The sequence below is a fragment of the Oncorhynchus clarkii genome, chromosome 22 (assembly GCF_045791955.1).
Source record: "Oncorhynchus clarkii lewisi isolate Uvic-CL-2024 chromosome 22, UVic_Ocla_1.0, whole genome shotgun sequence".
In the NCBI taxonomy this organism is placed as follows: domain Eukaryota; kingdom Metazoa; phylum Chordata; class Actinopteri; order Salmoniformes; family Salmonidae; genus Oncorhynchus; species Oncorhynchus clarkii.
In genome coordinates this window covers 38,287,756-38,308,670 of record NC_092168.1, presented here as the reverse complement: position 1 = coordinate 38,308,670, position 20,915 = coordinate 38,287,756, and the positions used below count along the sequence as shown (strand labels likewise).

At 42.3% G+C, this 20,915-nt stretch overlaps 2 protein-coding genes across 2 annotated transcripts in view; one reads left to right on the top strand and one right to left on the bottom strand.

Moving 5' to 3' along the window:
- Positions 1-6,678, top strand: part of LOC139380499 (raftlin-2-like) — a 55,417-nt gene extending 48,739 nt beyond the window's left edge. Inside the window, exons 5-8 of the mRNA XM_071123203.1 lie at positions 4,433-4,539; positions 4,846-4,949; positions 5,687-5,765; positions 6,472-6,678. Coding sequence (XP_070979304.1) covers positions 4,433-4,539; positions 4,846-4,949; positions 5,687-5,765; positions 6,472-6,678 — 497 coding nt within the window. The remainder of the gene's footprint in view (positions 1-4,432; positions 4,540-4,845; positions 4,950-5,686; positions 5,766-6,471) is intronic.
- Positions 6,679-8,193: 1,515 nt separating this feature from the next.
- Positions 8,194-14,119, bottom strand: LOC139380878 (MOB-like protein phocein). The gene is made up of 7 exons (XM_071124020.1): positions 13,963-14,119; positions 10,978-11,040; positions 10,561-10,661; positions 10,337-10,466; positions 9,960-10,039; positions 9,754-9,865; positions 8,194-9,053 (listed from the first exon to the last, which is right to left on the bottom strand). Exons 1-7 carry the CDS (start codon positions 14,056-14,058, stop codon positions 8,922-8,924), a joined length of 714 nt encoding a protein of 237 aa, XP_070980121.1. The 5' UTR covers positions 14,059-14,119; the 3' UTR covers positions 8,194-8,921.
- Positions 14,120-20,915: the final 6,796 nt, after the last annotated feature.

The following is a 20,915-nucleotide window of genomic DNA, read 5'->3' as shown; positions in this document are numbered from 1 at the left end:
TAGCGTTAGCATTAGCGTTAGCATTTAGCAGGCAACTATCACAAAAACAAGTAAAGCCTTCAAATAAAATAACTTACCTTTGAAGAACTTCTGATGTTTTCAATGAGGAGACTCTCAGTTAGATAGCAGATGCTCCGTTTTTCCAAAAAGATTCTTTGTGTATTAGAAATAGCTCCGTTTTGTACATCACATTTGGCTACCAAAAAAAAAAAAACGAAAATTCAGCCCTCAAAACGTGAACTTTTTTCCAAATTAACTCCATAATATCGACTGAAACATGGCAAACGTGGTTTAGAATCAATCCTCAAGGTGTTTTTCCACATATCTCTTCAATGATATATCCTTCGTGGAAGCCTGGTTTCTCCTTGCTCTCAAATGGAAAAATAATTGCACCTGGCTTTACGCTCCAATTTCGACGCAGGGACACCAGGCGGACACTTGGAAAATGTAGTCTCTTATGGTCAATCTTCCAATGATATGCCTACAAATACGTCACAATGCTGCTAACACTTTGGGGGAACGACAGAAAGTGTAGGCTCATTCCTTGCGCAATCACAGCCATATAAGGAGACAATGGAAAACAGAGCTTCAGAAATTCTGATCATTTCCTGGTTGATGCATCATCTTGGTTTCGCCTGTAGAATGAGTTCTGGGGCACTTACAGACAATATCTTTGCAGATTCTGAAACTTCAGAGTGTTTTCTTTCAAAAACTGTCAAGAATATGCATAGTCGAGCATCTTTTCGTGACAAAATATCGCGCTTAAAACGGGAACGTTTTTTATCCAAAAATGAAATAGCGCCCCTAGAGATCAAAGAGGTTAAGAACACTTTGTCCTCATCCATCTCTCGTGAATCCACATCTTTCTCAATCATCCTTCTCTCATTCTGCTACTCTATCCATTGTCTTTTCAGAAATCTGTTGTTTTGTCTCCCTGCTTCCTTCGTCCCACGGATCAGTCACTTTCTGTTTCCCAGTCCCTGCTCCTTCTCTCCCTTGTCCCCACCCTTCTATCCCTCCTCCTGCTCTATCCTCCTTCTTGCTCTTCCTGCTCTCTCCTCCTTCCTTCTCCTCCCCTTCTATCCCTCCTCCTTCTCGCTCTTCCTGCTCTCTCCTCCTTCCTTCTCCTCCCCCTTCTATCCCTCCTCCTCCTCCTCTCTCCCACCTTTCCTCCTCCTGCTCACTCCTCCTCGCTCCCTTCTCTCTCCCTCCTCCTCCTTTCCCCTCCCTCTCCCTCCCTCTTCTTCCACTGTGGCTATATTTGGACCTCTTTTCCCAACCTGGCTTCTTGTTGCACCATAGACTGGCAGCATAAAACCCACATCATTTGTAGACATCTGGGGCCTGAGAGTATAGCACACGGGGGACTCTCGCTCACATACAGCCTACTTCTTCATGTCTTGAACTAGCTCATTGTCATGCCAATGACATACTTTCAGTACTGACTAGAATTCACTGCCTCGCAGAGCATTGTTCACGTTGCAGTTCAACAGCTACTGTTAAGGTATTTTATTGAACCTTTATTTAATTAGGCAAGTCAGTTAAGAACAAATTCTTATTTACAATGACGGCGTATCAAAAGGCCTCCTGCGGGGACAGGGGCCTGGGATTTAAAACATTTAAATAAATACAATATAAATATAGGACCAAACGCATCACAACGAGACAACACAACACTACATAAAGAGAGACCTAAGACAGCATGATGACAACATGGTAGCAGCACAAAACATGGTATAAACATTATTGGGCACAGACAACAGCACAAAGGGCAAGAAGGTAGAGACAACAATACATCGCACAAGGTATCTGGTGACGCACGTCTGTCCACAGATTGCATTCATGTAACTCAGATTTATGTATGAGTTTTATGTTTTCTGGTTGATATGCGTTGTGTGTTGATACACTGAACAAAAAATATTAACACAACATGTAAAGTGTTGGTCCCATGTTTCATGAGCTGAAATAAAAGATCCCAGACATGTTTCATACACACAAAAAGCTTATTTAGCTCAAATTTTGTGCCCAAATTTGTTTACATCCCTGTTAGTGAGCATTTCTGCTTTGCCAAGATAATCCATCCACGTGACAGGAGTGGCATATCAAGAAGCTGATTAAACAGCATGATCATTACACAGCTGCATCTTGTGCTGAGGACAATAAAAGCCCACTCTAAAATGTGCAGTTTTGTCACACAACACAATGCCACAGATGTCTCAAGTTTTGAGGGAGTGTGCAATTGGCAGAAATTCCACTATGCCCTCAGACGAACCATCAAACAGGCAAAGCGTTAATACAGGACTAAGATTGAATCCTACTACACTGGCTCTGAGGCTCGTCGGATGTGGCAGGGCTTACAAACTCTGTAGTCTGTAAAAGGGAAACCCAGCCGCGAGCTGCCTAGTGACACGAGCCTACCAGATTGGCCAAATGCCTTTTATGCTTGCTTCGAGGCGAGCAACACTGAAGCATGCATGAGAGCGCCAGCTGTTCCGAGCTACTGTGTGATTACGCTCTCCGTCGACGATGTGAGCTAGACCTTTAAACAGGTCAACATTCGCAGGGCCTGACGGATTACCAGGCCGTGTACTCCAAGCATGCGTGGACCAAGTGTCTTCACTGACATTTTAAACCTCTCCCTGACCGAGTCTGGAATACCTATATATTTCAAGCAGACCACCGTAATTTCTGAGCCCAAGAATGCCAAGGTAACCTGCTTAAATGACTACCGCCATGAAGTGCTTTGAAAGGCTGGTCATGGCTTACATCAACACCATCATCCCGGAAACCATAGACCCACTTCAATTCGCATACCGCCCCAACAAGTCCACAGATGACGCAATCTCAATTGCACTCCACACTGCCTTTTCCCACCTGGACAAAAGGAACACCTATGTGAAAATGCTGTTCATTGACTACAGCTCAGCGTTCAACACCATAGTGCCCACAAAGCTCATCACTAAGCTAAGGACCCTGAGACTAAACACCTCTCTATGCAACTGGAGCCTGGACTTCCTGATGGGGCTGTTGTGGAGCGGGTCAGGTGGTTCAAGTTCCTTGGTGTCCACAACACCAACAAACTATCATGGTCCAAACACACTAAGACAGTCGTGAAGAGGGCACGACAATGCCTATTCCCCCTCAGGAGAATGAAAAGATTTGGCATGGATCCCAGATTCTCAATTGTTTTTACAGCTACACTATCGAGAGCATCCTGACCGGTTGCATCACCGCCTGGTATGGCAACTACTCAGCATCTGACCATAAGGCGCTACAGAGGGTAGTGCTTCCTGCCATCCAGGACCTCTATACTAGGTGTGTCAGAAGAAGGCCCAAAAAATTGTTAGACTGCAGCCACACAAGTCATAGACTGTTCTCTCTGCTACAGCATGGTACCGGAGCGCTAAGTCTGTCCAAAAGACTCCTTAACAGCTTCTACCCCTAAGCGATAAGACTGCTGAACAATTAATCAAATGGCTACTCGGTAATGGTACCCCCTGTATATAGCCTTGGTATTGTTATTTTATTGTGTTACTTTTCATTTTTATTTTGTACTTTAATTTGAGTAAATATTTTTAACATCATTGTTGGTTAAGGGCGTGTAAAGTAAGCATTTCACGGTTGTTGTATTCGGCGCATGTGACAAATAACATTTTTATTTGATCTGAATGTGCGAATGTCCACCAGAGCTGTTGCCAGAAAATGTCATGTTAATTTCTCTACCATAAGCCGTCTCCAACGTCGTTTTAGAGAATTTGGCAGTACGTCCAACCGGCTTCACATCCGCAGACTACTTGGTGTCGTCTGGGCAAGCGGTTTGCTGATGTCAACGTTGTGAACACAGTGCCCCATGGTGGGGTTATGGTATGGGCAGGCATAAGCTACGGACAACGAACAAAATTTAATTTTATCGGTGGAAATTTTAATGATACCGTGATGAGATCCTGTCTTGCCATTCATCCGGCGTCATTACTTCATGTTTCAGCATAATGCAGAGCCCCATATCGCAAGGATCTGTAAACAATTCCTGGAAGCTGAAAATGACCCAGTTCTTCCATGGCCTGCATTCTAACTAGACATGTCACTCTTTGAGCATATTTGTGATGCTCTTGATTGATGTGTATGACACAATCATCAGCCTGATCAACTCTATGCGAAAGAGATGTCGCGCTGCATGAGGCAAATGGTAGTCACACCAGATACTGACTGGTTTTATGATCCACACCCCTACAATTATTTTGTTTTAAGGTATCTGTGAGCAACAGATGTATATCTGTATTCCCAGTAATGTGATATCCATAGATTGATTTATTTATTTAACCTGACTGATTTCCTTATATGAACTGTAACTCGGTAAAATCTTGGAAATTGTTGCATGTTGCGTTTATATTTTTGTTCAGTATAGTTTACTGTGTGTGTGTGTTGTTGTCAGGTGAGCCTGTGCCCAGGTCACTAGAGGGGCTGTTTGTCTATGAGGAGAGAAGCACTGCCCCTCCTGCCAATGACACTATCGTAGTGGAGCAGTGGATCGTCATCGAGGTCAGAGGGCCGTGTGTGTGTGTGTGTGTGTGTGTGTGTGTGCATGCGCGGAAGATCCTGTAGGGAGAGAGAGGTTAGCATTGTGTGTGTGTGGGAGGAAGAGATTAGCACTGTGTGTGTGTGTGTGGGGGGGGGGGGATTAGTTTGTGTCTGTGTTGGGGGAGATTAGCATCATGTCTGTGGGGGGTGGAGATTGTTTGTGTGTCACCAACCCTAATGGTAACACAAGAAGATGGATAAACAAGTGTAGAAAACATTCAACAATTACCTTTATCCAGTGTTTGACAACATTGTTGTACTGTGTAGGGTTCTGATGTGAAGACAGATTACGGGCCACTCCTTCACACACTGGCTGAGTTCGGCTGGCTGCTCACCTGTGTCCTGCCCACACATATCATCCGCCATGACAGGTAACACACATAATTGATGGACATTTTGATATTAATGTTGTTGGACCAGTCTTGGCTCAAGTCTCTGTACTCAAGTGATGAACCTGACATTGCACTTAAATGTTTTGTGTGTTGCCTGATGGCAGTGGAGGGAAAAGTACCCAATTTTCATTCTTGAGTAAAAGTAAAGATACCTTAATAGAAAATGACTCAAGTAAAAGTCACCCAGTAAAATAGAACTTGAGTAAAAGTCTACAAGTATTGGGTTTGAAATATAGTAAATAATTTCAAATTCCTTATATTAAGCAAATCAGACAGCATAATTGTCTTGTTTATTTTAATTTAGGGATAGCCAGAGGCACACTCCAACACTCCGACATAATTTACAAACTTAGCATGTGTTTAGTGAGTCCTTCAGAGGCAGTAGGGAGATCCAGGGATGTTCTCTTGATAAGTGTGTGAATTTTATTAAAAAAATTGTCCTGCTAAGCATTCAAAATGTAACGAGTACATTTGGGTGTCAAGGAAAATTTATGTAATTTTCTTAAGGAATGTAGTGAAGTAAAAGTTGTCAAATATAAATAGTAAAGTACAGATTCCCCAGAAATCTACTTCAGTAGTACTTTAAATATTTTCACTTAATTTACACCACTGCCTGATGGTCCAGAACAAACACGTCAATTTTGTAGCCCGGGTCATCACGCCTTATTTGACTGTTTTCCTTCATAAACGTTTGTAATGTTGTGTGTTTTGTCTAGTGATGGTAACCTGGCAACCAAGCATGTGGTGTTCCTACAGAGACCAATCAAGACCTCTTCAATACCACAGAGGAACCATGTGAGGGCTTCAGTTAGCAGCTTTCCTGTTGTAGTGTTTTTGTTCTATGTGGATTTTTTAATATGATAAAGGGAAGTGGAAAATGAAAGCAAAGTGAGATGTAGCAGTATCATACAAATCAATTAATTGTATTAATAAGGATCTGACTCTTTTTTATTCAATTTTTGCCTAAAATAACATACCCAGTAACATACCCAGCAGTGTATGTATGTGCAAAGTAATACACTGATCCAATGAACCATTGCATTTCTGTTCAAAATGTATCAAGACTGCCCAAATGTGCCTAATTGGTTTATTAATAACTTAAGTTCATAACTGTGCACTCTCCTCAAATAATAGCATGGTATTCTTTCACTAATAGCTACTGTAAATTGGACAGTGCAGTTAATTAGTTTATGTCCTGGTTACTTACGTCATGCTAATCACATAAACGCACTTTAGCTCAACCGTCCCGAGGGTGGGACACCGATCTGTAGAGATCCTTAAGAGGTTTTAAATTGCTACACTATAATGCCTGAATTTAACCTTAAACACTCAACTTCGAAATGTCTAATTCTGAAGTGAGACTGAAAGCTAGTTGCCGTTACACACATCTGTATGTTGCTTTTACTAGATATTTGAATGACCTGTGACTTATTTGCGTAATGTCACCACCAGACACATGAAAGACTCTTCCTCTTATCCTACCCTCTCTGTCCTCTCCAAGGCCGGGTCCATTCAGCGCGACGTGTCCACTCGCTCTGTGAGTCGAGGTGTGGACAGCCCCCTAACACCCCCCAATGTGGAGTTGTCCCCCACCGCTGGGGGTATCGGGGGGTTCCCCGTCTTCGGAGGGGGGTACCCCAGCACCCTGTCCCACCTAGAGGGGGGCTTCGAGCATGATGACGGGGCGGCAGAGGTGACCTGCATGTGACCCCTGAAATGGACACATATATATATATATATATATACACCCCCCACCATCTATTCCTCTAATCGCTTCCCTAACCAAGAATACTAGAAAAGCTAAACTTGGCACTGTTTTTTAAATTCTGAAGTGTTATTTTTATACATTTTGTTGGGAAAAGCAAGCTGTCGAGACACCTTTGTTCGTACCCTCACACAGTCCAGATTCACACAGCACCCTTTTCATATGATGAGAAAGAACACGCACACATTCACACAACTGTGACCAGCAGAAAGCACAGGACATCTCCACAATGACCGGGGGAACCAGGAAGAATCTTCCATACAGACCACTGGATTGAACTCTGACCAACTACACACCTGGTTGTTGGAACGTGTCCCCATGTTTTGGGACCCCCTCCCCCAGAACTGCCAACACCTCCGTTCAAAACAATTTTATCTCATCCTCTGACACATGGTGACACGGGCCAGAAGCACAGCTACATTGGGTTGAATACATTGTAGTGCAGCTGACTAGGTATTCCCTTTCCTGCCACCAGCTCCTCTCCCGTTGTCTCAAACACACCCAGCTGGATGGAAACGTACCAGGCGGACAAACACACGCTCGCTGTGTGTTGGTGCTACTGTCCAGGGCCTTGCAGCATTCAGCAATATTATTCAAACAGACATCTTCCTGTGATAGTTGTCAAACTAGGGGTGTTTGAGTTCAGGCCTGGAGAAGATTATTTGTACAGTAATTGCATGGGTGAGTTTTATTTCCACATACCAGACTGCTAAGCCACAGGGTTGCCTGGGAATGAATTGATAACATACAGAACCTTCTCTAGATATGTACATTAGGGCTATACATGTGTTGTCTGATCTGTTCAGGATGTCATCATTAGTGTGCATTTTTATTCATTGGCATCAGATTCTATTCCTGCACCCATTGTCATTAGAAATAGCTGGTAGTTAATATTTTGAGGCCTGATAACCAGTACCATAATTGTTTTCATTCTGCCCAGTGATGATTCCTTTCCTCAGTTCTTCAGACAAAGGCCCTATTGTGTTACTAAGGGAGAAGGCATTTGTTTAATACTACTATTAAAGTATTTGTATAAGAGACCACAATGATGGACATTTGTAGTTATGCAATACAGGTTTATGAGCCCCCTTGTTTTGGGGATGGTGAAACAAATCAGTGTTATTTGAGAATTTAATATTTTGCTTCCTTTTGTCATCAGTGTTTATTTCTCCTTATTCAGCTGTGTCCACTTTAGAAAAACACATTGCCCATGATTCTCACATTTACTGACCAATTATTTACTTTTAAAGCACTGGGCTAAATAGGAGAGGCCATGGACAGGACAAGTTAATTCTTGACGGTTCCAGCAGTGGCCCCACACTCACATCTGCCTTCATCCAGGTGTTGAGAGGTGTACACCTCAAATGTTCCCATGACTTTTACAAGCTGAATGTTTAAAAATAAAGTCATAACAGATGGGGCCAAATTATACATAAAGGGATTTTTTGGGAGTCAACAACGGGGTAATAGTCTTTTTTTATTAAGACAAATGTCGACAGTAACAAAATGTAATTATTTAAAGGAAAATAAAAAGTGGGGCGGATAGACAAGACTCCTCCCACAAAATAACTTAATGATGAGAGCGGTGTGTACTCAGAGCAACACAAGCATAGAGGGCCTCTGAACCCTAGGTACACCTGTAAACTAGAGAAGATTGGATACAGAGAAGCATTATGGTCATAGCTTCATCTTGCCTCCAAATGGGTTTCCTGGAAATGTCTGCATATTCTTCCAGCTATCCAAGCCTCAGATCTACAGGAGTGGCAAGGAGTCTATTTGGAATTCAATGAGAGAGAACAAAAGCAACGCGGAGAACGCAAAGCACCAGCAAACACATGATAGTGGGGGGGGACAGCAGGGGTTATATACAGGGAGCCCATAAGGGTGTGCCTTTGCCATCAACACATTATGGTTAAATGTAGGTTTTGTAAATCTAGCTGCTCAAAAGGTTAAAGTAACATTCCCCACAGAGTAGTGAGTCTGGCTAGTGTGTAGCTGCATCAGACCTGGGTTAAAATACTATCTCAAATACTTTGCGTGTTTGCTTTAGCCTGCCTGGAGTACCAGGTGGGGGGGATTTGCCTTGTGGGACTCCTTGGTTTCATTGCAACAGGCAAGCTCAATCAAGCAGTATTTGAATACTAGTATTTGAACTCACATCTGGTCTCCTGTGTGCAGCTCTCCTCTCAGGCCTCGCTCTCCCCAGCTGAGGTGTTCTGGACCTCCTCCTCCAGGATAGGAACAATCAGGTTGTCCTTGGACATCAGGTTGTACTTCATCACAAAGCGCGTGAACCGATGGCACAGGAACGTCTCGTTCTACAGGGAAGGAAAGAGGATGAGAGTTGGGCCCTGTCCAGAAACAGCCTCAACCCCTAAACAAGAGGATGAGAGTTGGGCCCTGTCCAGAAACAGCCTCAACCCCTAAACAAGAGGATGACTTGATGCGATCTGAGGTCTGATGCACTAGTTTAGAGGCTGACTGACCATTTACTATGAAGCCATACTGTCACAGTCATGATTTGTCATGAAGTAAATCATGTCTGGAACGCAGCTAATCAGCATCCAGAATCAGAACTTGTATGTAGAGCCATAGCTTTGGTCTGCTTGGAGTCATTACATGGCTGAACTCCACAGGGCATGAGTACAGTAGACCATGAAGTGGCCATTATGGACATGCACAGGTCCCAGACTCTATTCAGCTCTGGTAGACAGTATCAGTCCAGTGTTTCCCTATTGTCTAAGTCTGTAGTGCCACCTGTTGGCTTAACATGGGACTACTACAAGATGGAATATGTTCATAGCTGGTTGGCCACATACGGAGAATAAAGGAGTTGGTAATCACTCATTTCCTGCTCAATCGGTTGCACATGTGGTGTGGATAAGTGCATTATATGTTCTAATTCAAACAAGTAATGAATGTCCCAATGAAGCTTTACTGTCATTTTCAATTGATGTGAAGAGCCCAAATCATACTTCACTGCCAAGTCTATTTGGGAAGTGTGAACCTTCAACTTACCTCATACTTGTCAAATATCTGCCGATGGTGGAAGTAAGCATGGGAGAATATCCTATAGATCCGGCGACACACAGAACCCAGCTTGGCCACTGAGGACTCCTTGATGCTCACACTGGGGAGGGGAGATTGAAAGCGTATGAGGAACCAAAGCACTCCTTTACATTGTGTGTGTGTGTGTGTGTGTGTGTGTGTGTGTGTGTGCTCACCGGCTGGGGAAATACTTGTTGCTGTTGAGAAGGCAGGCAGCTCCGTCCAGCGTGTGCCTGGTGTAGTCAATGGCAGGGCACTGTGGACCCAAGCACAGGCAATGTACATGCATCCTAAATACAGAATAGTGCATTGCAGGCTGAGCTGAAAAATGTAATCCTGAGTGAATTAAATCAAATGTATTTTATAAAGTGCTTATACAGAAACCAGCCTAAAATCCCAAAGAGCAAGCAATGCAGAAGCACAGTGGGTAGGAAAAACTCCCTAGAAAGGCTCCTCTCTAGGAAGAAACCTAGAGAGAAATCAGGCTCTGAGGGGTGGAGATTATAAGAGTACATGGACAATCGTTCTTCATCCTGATTTTAGTAACACTCACCTCTTTGGGGGTCTTGTGTGCAGCACACAGGAATATCCACTGTTCTGTGGCTGTCATCTGGGTGCAGGTATCTGGGTGGCACTCGCTCTGCAGTTTCACAGCGAGTCCATTCAGCTCCAGACAAAATTGCCTGTATCAGATGGGAGAAAGATAGACAAAGAGTGGGTCAACACACCCGCACGGAGTAAGGTTTTTGATCTCAGTGTGTCGTGCAGCTACTGTACCGGAGGTGCTCGTACTTCCACACCCCTTCGTCCTGTCCTTCTGGTGGCTCCAGGATCTTATCGATACCGGAGCAGTCTGACCGGATGTTCTGCTGAATGTACTGAACGAGGGACAGGGGAAGTGCCGAGGTTAGTGATCAAAACATCTTGCCATCATCCTCCTAGCTAGCTAAAATAAATAGGTTCTGACATGGGTGACAATGATCAACCATTAATAACCTACGAAGCATCATATAGGGAAGCAGGCAGCCATCTTAAAATAAAGCACACCGCCATCTTAAAATAAAGCACACCATGTCAGCGTCAGGCTTGGCACTTGACAGCTACGAACAGCATTCTGCAATTATGACACTTAGGGCTAATTTGAAGCTCAAAATGGACTCCACAGTCATGCGCCACTAGCTAACTCAACCACACCTGTTGTACAGCCAGCGTGCTGTCCATCTCTTCAAAGGATTCATCTGGCCAGTTGTAGAAATCCTGCAGTGAGAGAGGGAGCGATAATCATATTCAGTGCATGTGTGGCTATGGCTCAAAGGGCAAAATAGTGTCACCTCTCAGCCTTTCATATTTCATCTAACTAGACAGATGGTCTCTTCACAGTTCCCAAGTCCAGAACAGACTCTGGGAAATTCAGACTACATAGAGAGATAACTACACGGAACTCTTCCACATCAAGTAACTGAAGCGTGCAGTAAAATCAGATGTAAAAAAACATAAAAACAACCCCTCACGGGACTGTGAAGAGACACACACACACTGTAAAAAATCATTTTATATCAGTGGAGGGGGAATTTCATATTTTTTTTTGTGAAACATTTGATAAAACAATGCTAAATAGTTTGCAAGAAAGGCATTTCACTGTACTTGTGCATGTGACATTAACTTGAGAAACGTATATATTCACGTCACCAAATAATTTATTAAAGCACTGTTCTGCTATGAAGGTCTACAGTATCCTCAACAGCACTCTGTAGGTTAGCACCATGGTGTAGCTGGAGGATATTGGGAATTTTCCAGTACATATGTGCACATTATACATCTCAGAGTAGTAAGCAGAATCAACACAAGCCATACGTGTCTGGGCCATTAGACGTGCACTCTGAAGCCATTAATCAATAGGTCATTAGGTTAAGGGAAGGCATGTGTGTCTGGGTCATAAGGCTAAGGGAAACCAATAATCAATAGGTCATTAGGATAAGGGAAGCCATTACCCAGTCCCGTGAGGTTCATTAGATGTGCATTAGGAGCATAGGTGTGTATTACTAAAAGCACCATTAGACATGTACCTGCATTAGGAGTATGCGTGTGTTTATTTTTGTATCATTGCTATGGTTACGCCACAAATAGAATATATTCCCTAAACTCTGTGCCAACAAGAAAATGGAAACCAAGCTGAAATAAGTTCAAGGCAAAAAGAAAATGGTGGCTAAATGCCCAAGGGGATGAATCATTAACATAGAGGAGTGACTGTGTGTGTAACGTAAGGATGAAAACTGTATAAAAAGTGTGTGCCGTCCTCCGCCAACCTATCAGAGCTCTTGCAGCATTAACTGACATGTTGTCCACTCAATCAAAGGATCTGAGAATTAATCTAGTACTGAAAACATAAGCTAGTTAGCTAGCACTGCAGTGTATAAAATGTGGTGAGTAGTTGTGACTCAAAGAGAGAAAGACAATAGTTGAAGTTTTGAACAAATTAATTCCTTCAAAAAATGAAGGAGAAGCAAGAGCTAGCTATATTTCTTGTATTTTTTTTCCGCTTTCTTAGCCTACTCAAACAAAGAGGGATGCTATGGCTATCCAAAACTGGAACTAAGTCAAGGTAAGCTTTTGGTTTATGAATTGACACCAGGGCCTGCCGGTGTAACTGCTAAACTGCCTGCTGACTGTACACTGTACTGCATGATTGTAGCGGATTTACTAACGTGTTAGTTGTAGAGTTTTGTTGACTATGACATTACCTAATATGGTGCCAACGATGTAGGCTGTGTGTAGCAGTTAGCGATTATGATATGAAGGTTTGGTTTGGAAAGGTTTTTTTGCCTGGTCACAGACAGCTGATATGTTGTGCACTGAAGTCCACAAGCGAAGGGAAAATGCGAGAGGAAGAGAGCACATAGATGCGAGAAGGAATACAACTAGAAAAGTAATCATGGTGTTTGTATGTGGCTGCTATGAATGTTAACTGTGTTCGCGTGTGTTCAGGGGATGTATTTATTCTGCAGATTCTGTTGAAAAACGTTTCTTAAATGGAAGCAAACAGAACGGGGATAAATATATTTGTCCAATAGAATCTCTCGTTTACACTAATGACTACACCCTAGATCAGCTAGATGCAGGCAAGTGTGTGCAAAGGAGGTATTAAATGTGTCACTGTCACCTTGATTACTCAAATGTTTCTCTTGACCTGTGCACCTGTTGTAAACTTTCATTCGCAGTCTAGATTGTAGAAACATGATGATGGGTATAGGGAAAAATGTATAGTATAATGTGTAGTAACCTAGCTAAAACTATCGAGGTTACATTGAGCTGGGTGAATGGAATATGAATATCCAATTTGTTGTAATATAAATAAGGACATGCTCATAAAAAAAATAAAAAATCCTCCCTAATCTTAAACGACAGCGACTCGTCACTATTGTATATTTGCATAATAAAGTAATAATTTATCGCATGATATTGTTTTATTTATTATGTAGGCTGTTGCGTTTTGTTGTGATGTAGCTAATTGTTTTAATCCTGTTTGGACCTCAGGAAGAGTAGTAATGTTGATCCTAATAAATAAACAATATACAGTATTTAGCTAGCTACATTTAGCTAACTACGTTTACAGTTACTGGCTAACTACATTGGGGACACGTATAATTACACAAATAATTACCGTTACTTGGCTTGATAGCTAGTTGATGGAAAATAATATAACGTTAGCCAGCTAGCTAAAGTACAGTAGCTGAAGACTACAGCTCATGAACAGTTAGCGAGCTATTTTGACATGGCTAACAGTTACAAACGGTAGCTAGCTAATATGTCAACAATTACAGCTGTTATCTAACTTAGATATCTAGCTAACTTAAACTATGTTAGCTACTAGTTCGCTAGCTATCAACAGTAAAGTGGTTTTCAGATGGTGTTTATATGTCATTGTTTTAAAGTCTAACTACCTAGCAAGTCTCAAATTCTCTGTGGTCGTTTTTAGCTAGCCTAGTTAGCGTTAGCTAACGCTACCCAGTTGCAAGCCCGACTCTTCCTATTTTCCGGAAAGACAACTCCGAGCTAACCGTTCAGAGAAACGACTCAAAGCCCCAAATCTGAATTAAATTCACTGTTCCTGTAAGACCACCGTGGTCACCGTTGGTCTCTTTACCATATGCAATCGTATTCCGCTTTGTGGAAACATACCTTCGCCTTGGTTCCAGGCCGATTCCTCCTCAGAACTGCAGTACCCTCCGCCATGACCATCTCGACAGAATGCCCGGATGCAAATGATGCGCACATTTACTGATTTGTGTGTGACCACGGGCGCGGACAGGGAGTTGCAAGGCTACCAAGCAGTGGACATTCCTCAAGTGGTGGAAGAAGTACACAATTATCATGCTTGAGTAAAAGTAAAGCTCCCTTTAATAGAAAATGACTAAAGTAAAAGTGAAATTCGCCCGTTAAAATACAACTTGAGTAAAAGTCTAAACGTATTTAGTTTTTAAATTTACTTAAGTATCAAAAGTAAAAGTATAAATCATTTAAAATTCATATTAAACAAAACAGACGGCACTATTTCTTGTTAACATTTTACGGATAGCCAGATGCACACTCCAGATTGCAATCAGAAGTTGAAGGGCAGTCCCTGGAGAAGGCGGGAATGAGATGGTGGTAAGTAGTGCAGTATAATCACAAGGAGACGTGTACTTGGAAAACGGAGGAGGAATATGGAGAGAAGGTCAAAGAGAGGGAAGAAGAGGGTATGCTTGAGTCGGATAAGAATGGTGGAAAATGGAGATTGTTTGATAAAGAAGAAGGGGAGAAAGTGTAAGCAGAGGGAGATGAAGAAAGGAGGAGAAATGGAAGTGAATGAGGGTGAAGTTATCGGACATCGAGGTATGCACCGAGGGTCAGGATAGAGATGAGTGACAGGAGTGAAGGTTATGGAAAAAGTGGACTCTTGCATTTTGGCTGATCCATTTGTGATTTCGCGGTGGGTGAAAGAGTTGGGTAATGTGGAATCGGTGAGGGTAACCAGAAGTGGTCTAGTGATAATTGTTTGTGTTGGTCAGAGGGAGAAGGCGCTCGGAGTAAAACAAATGGGGGCAAGAAAAGTTGTTTCGCTCTCAAGAAAAGGGCGCCAATGAAAGGAGTGATAACTGGGGTTGCAGTAAATATAAAAGTTGACCAGCTGAGGGGAAAGAATCCCGGTGTATGTGATGCTCGTCGTTAGACGGTGGGGAAACAGAAGAGGCATTGTCTGTTCTTTTTAGTTTTGAAGTTGAGTTTTTGCCAGACAAAGTGAAGCTAGGATATATAAGTTATGTGCCGAATACGTTACGATGTTACAGATGCCAAGCTTATGGGCATGTGGCAGCAGTGTGTAGGAGGGAGGATCCTAGGTGTTCCTATGTGGCAGCAGTGTATAGAAGGGAGGGTCCAAGGTGTGAGAAATGTGCAGAAGGGCATGAGGCAAAGGAATGTGTAGTATTGGGGAAAGTAGTGGAATGTGTTAAGCAAAGTGTAAGGGAGTTGTTCTCCAGTCTAGTAGGTGGCGGTAATGCAACAAATTGGATGCCAACTGCCGTTAAACCTCATAGAAGAAGAGGCACACTCCAAAGCTCAGACACCATTTCCAAAGGAAGCATGTGTTTAGTGAGTCCACCAGATCAGAATGATGACCAGGGAGGTTCTCTTGATAAGTTCATGAATTTGAATATTTTCATGTCCTGTTAAGCATTCAAAATGTAACGACTACTTTTGGGTGTCAGGGAAAATGTATTGAGTAAAAAGTATATTTTCTTTAAGAATGTAGTAAAGTAAAAGTTGGCCAAAATATAAATCGTAAAGTACAGTTACCTCAAATTGACTTGTCGTACTTTACAGTATTTTTACTTAAGTACTTTACACCACTGCATTCCTCCAGATATATATATATCACTGACACGTGGCATGTCAGTTAAGTACAAACTCTTATTTACAATGACCCCCTACCGGGGAGCAGTGGGTTAGCTGTCTTGTTCAGAGGCAGAACTACATATTTTTACCTTGTCAGCTTGGTGATTTGATCCAGCAACCTTTTGGTTACTGGCCCAACACTCTAACCACTAGGCTACCTGCTGCCACTAACTCACTCACACACACACTTTTTTACACATTTTGTTACGTTACAGCCTTAATCTACAATTGATTAAATATGTTTTACTCAATCTATACACAATACCCCATAATGACAAAGCAAAAACAGGTTTTGAAATGTTTGTACATTTATTAAAAATAAAAAACTGAAATTCCTTATTTACTACAGAAGTATTCAGACCCTTTGCTATGAGACTCGAAATTGAGCTCAGGTGCGTCCTGTTTCCATTGATCATCCCTGATATGTTTATACAACTTGATTGGAGTCCACCTGTGGTAAATTCAATTAATTGGACATAATTTGGAAAGCCACACACCTGTCTATATAAAAGGTCCCACAGATGACAGTGCATTTCTGGCCAAAAACCAAGCCATGAGGTCGAAGGAATTGTCCGTAGAGCTCCGAGACAGGATTGTGTCGAGGCACAGATCGGGGGAAGGGCACCAAAAAAGTTCTGCAGCATTGAAGGTCACCAATAACAGTGACCTCAATCATTCTTAAATGGAAGAAGTTTGGAACCACCAAATCAAATTTTTTGTCACATGTGCCGAATACAACAGGTAAAATACATGTGCCGAATACAATACAACTCTCCTTACAGTGAAATGCTTACTTACGAGCCCTTAACAATGCAGTTTTAAGAAAATCCCTAAAAAAGTAAGATAAGAATAACCGAGCAGTTGCCATACCAGGCAGTGATGCAACCCCTCAGGATGCTCTCGATGGTGCAGCTGTAGAACCTTTTGAGGATCTGAGAACCCATGCCAAATATTTTCAGTCTCCTGAGGGGGAATAGGTTTTGCCGTTCCCTCTTCACAACTGTCTTGGTGTGCTTGGACCATGTTAGTTTGTTGGTGATGTGGACGCCAAGGAACTTGAAGCTCTCAAACTGCTCCACTACAGCCCCGTCGATTAGAATGGGGGTGTGCCAAGTCTTGGTTGGAATGGACTCCAACCAAGACTCTTCCTAGAGCTGGCCACCCAGTCAAACTGAGAAATCAGGGGAGAAGGGCCTTGGTCAGGGAGGTGACCAAAAACCCGATGGTCACTCTGACAGAGTTCCTTTGTGGAGATGGGAGAAACTTCCAGAAGGACAACCATCTTTGCAGCACTCCACCAAACAGGACTTCATGGTAGAGTGGCCAGACAGAAGCCACTCCTCAGTAAAAGGCACATGACAGCTGTTGTGGAAATTTCCTCTATTTACCAAATCATGGGAGCAAACCACACACACAAGTCAGAGTTAGTTATAAAAGTCCATCTTTAATTATATAAGCTCTATCACAACCCTGTGACTCTCAGATTGATTCAGTGTCTCCCAGTGAATCCTCTGAGAGCCCCCTTACAATGCAACTGAGTTCCTTTAATAGCAAAGACACACATAGTCAGACAGCATAGACATAACTCATCGTTCAGCTTTGTCTCCTTTCCCAAACCATAAACCAATCCTCCAAATCAACAGGCATATATCAAATTGTCATTTAGATACAACCCACTCAAAATACAACCTCCTGGACAAACTCACGGAGAGGAGGGTGAGGCTATAGGTTAAGATAGAAACAACATAAGAGGGAGCATAGAATGATTCCAGACACTGCCACCCTTCCTTTCCCCACTATGGGAAAGGTAGAGAGTGAAAGATATGTTTACACATGATGACACTTTGACCTCTCCCCTCTCAGCGGCCCAGGCAACTTAGTTTTGACATAGAACAGACGCAACCTCACCACAGAATTACAGAAAAATACCATTCTGATGAGAATTAACTTACACATATTTGATGAATATAAAACATCTTACATATGTTACCAACAAATTCTGAATCTTCCCTAACACAGCCCGCTTGGAGTTTGCCATAAGGTACTGTCATGACGTTGGCCTGGGGGTAGGTTTATGACAGTCATAAATACCTCTTCCCCCCCCTTTTTCCTCTCTCTACCCTACTGATGTTACATTTGCAAACACCTTGGTTAACATAGAGATTCTGGGAACATCAGAAGGTGGGGGTAAATGAACAATATTCTGGTAATCTGACCAATTGAACATATGCGGTGGTACTTAATGAATATGATGTCAGTTCGGTTGTCATCTGAGACATTCTCAATGATAAGATGACAAACTCTACAGTGAAAAGTCTACACATCAGAGTAATCGGATTAACATGGAATTGTTGTTCAATTTAAATGTTTGAATATGAAATTATTTGTGATGTGATTTTAGCTTCTAAAATGTGAGATTTGGGTTTTCATAAGATAGGGCTCTGCTCAATCAGTGGCCCGCCCCTGTGAAGGGACATGGGCTATAAAACTTTTCAAACACGCCCTCCTCTCCCTTCCTATATAAAGCCTTGACGACAATATAACCTCCTGTTCCGAGGATGTGAGGACGACGGTCCGATGCCAGAATGGTTCAGATAGTAACTACAGAACGAAGCCAACATCAGTGTGAGCTTTGGTTGCGAATGGTATGAACTTTGAACTCTTATTCACTACATAAGTAATACCTCCTAGCTGTTGAGTTAGCAACAGCAGCTGCAAACGCAGGTTAGGAAGGATCAGACAGAGTATCCCGTCTACCACACAACGGCGTTACTACAACGTATCCAATTTACCAGCAGAGACATTCTTCAAAGGACAAAGGACTCGGTTGGGCAACACTGCCTTCCATCTACCACCAACCTACCGAAGCGCAGCTCAGAGTAAATATTTATTGCATTTCCCTTTTCCAAATGGGCGGTAATTTAGAATGCATAAGATACTGTATTTACGATAGCACAGCTTCTCCCTGTGTCCCTCAGTCTTCCCGCTCTTTCACTCAAACCCAGCCCTTTTCTTTTGTGTAACCAGCTGTCATATCTGTTCCGCCTGCTAGGGACGTTTTCCTTTATGACGTAATTTGTAATCAAGTTATGATTTAATTATATATGTGTAATTCTGTGTGATTAGTTAGGTATTTAGTAAATAAATAATTAAACCCAATTTTGTATTGCTGATTCAACTTGTTAGCCAGGTTTCGTGCAGATAACCAAGAATTTACAACTTTCAGATGAGACTGAATTAAGGTGACGATTAATATTGACTGCTATTGATGTAAAAAATATTACTAGGTCTTTGAGAGTTTATTCGGAAGATAACAGCTCTATAAATATTATTTTGTGGTGCCCCGACTCTCTAGTTAATTACATTTACATGATTAGCTCAATCAGGTAATATTAATTACGGAGAAATTATTTTATAGAATAGCATGTCATATCACTTAATCTGGCATAGCCAAAGACACGACAGTACCTAAAGGACTCGTACCATGAGAAACAATGTTCTCTGGTCTGATGAGATCAAGATTGAATGCCAAGCGTCACGCCTGGAGGAAACCTGGCACCATCCCTACGATGAAGCATGGTGGTGGCAACATGCTGTGGGGATGTTTTTCCAGAGGCAGGGACTGGGAGATTAGTCAGGATCGAGGGAAAGATGAACGGAGCAAAGCACAGAAATCCTTGATGAAAACCTGCGCCAAAGCGCTCAGGACCTCAGACTGGGGCGAAGGTTCACCTTCAAACAGGACAAGGACCCTAAGCATACATCCTAAAACAACACAGGAGTGGCTTTGGAACAAGTCTCTGCATGCCCTTGGGTGGCACAGCCAGAGCCTGGACTTGAATCAGATTGAACATCTCTGGAGAGACCTGAAAATACCTGTGCAGCAACGTTCCCCATCCTAACTGACAGAGCTTGAGAGGATCTGCAGAGAAGAATGGGGAAAAACTCCAAATACAGGTGTAAAAAGCTGTAATCACTAGAGGTCGACCGATTTAGGAATTTTCAACGCCGATACCGATTATTGGAGGATCAAAAAAAAGTCGATACGGATTAATCTGCCGATTTATTTAGTTGTAATAATGACAACTACAACAATACTGAATTGACACTTCTTTTACCTTAATATAATACATCAATAAAATCAATTTAGCCTCAAATAAATGTTCAATTTGGTTTAAATAATGCAAAAACAAAATGTTCGAGAAGAAAGTAAAAGTGCAATATGTGCCATGTAAAAAAAAAAGCTAATGTTTAAATTCCTTGCTCAGAACATGAGAACATATGAAAGCTGGTGTTTCCTTTTTACATGAGTCTTCAATATTCCCAGGTAAGAAGTTTTAGGTTGTAGTTATTATAGGAATTATAGGACTATTTCTCTCTATTATACCATTTGTATTTCATATACCTTTGACTATTGGATGTTCTTATAGGTACTTTAGTATTGCCAGTGTAACAGTATAGCTTCCGTCCCTCTCCTCGCCGCTACCTGGGCTCGAACCAGGAACACATCGAAAACAGCCCTCTGAAGCATCGTTACCCATCGCTCCACAAAAGCCGCGGCCCTTGCAGAGCATGGGGAATAACTACTCCAAGGTCTCAGAGCGAGTGACGTCACCGATTGAAACGTTATTAGCGCACCCCGCTACCTAGATAGCCATTTAACATCGGTTACACCAGCCTAATCTCGGGAGTTAATAGGCTTGAAGTCATGAACAGCTCAGTGCTTGAAGCACAGTGAAGAGCTGCTGGCAAAACGCACAAAAGTGCTGTTTGAATGAATGCTTACGAACCTGCTGCTGCCTACCATCGCTCAGTCAGACTGCTCTATCAAATCATAGACTTAATTATAACATAACACACAGAAATACGAGCCTTAGGTCATTAATATGGTCGAATCTGGAAACTATCATTTCGAAAACAAAACGTTTATTCTTTCAGTGAAATGCGGAACCGTTCCGTATTTTATCTAACGGGTGGCATCCCTAAGTCTAAATATTACTGCTACGTTGTACAACCTTCAATGTTATGTCATAATTATGTAAAATTCTGGCAAATTAATTACGGTCTTTGTTAATAAGAATAAATGGACTTCACAGTTCGCAACGAGCCAGGCAGCCCAAACTGCTGCATATACCCTGACTGCTTGCACGGAACGCAAGAGAAGTGACACAATTTCTCTAATTATAAGAAATTCATTT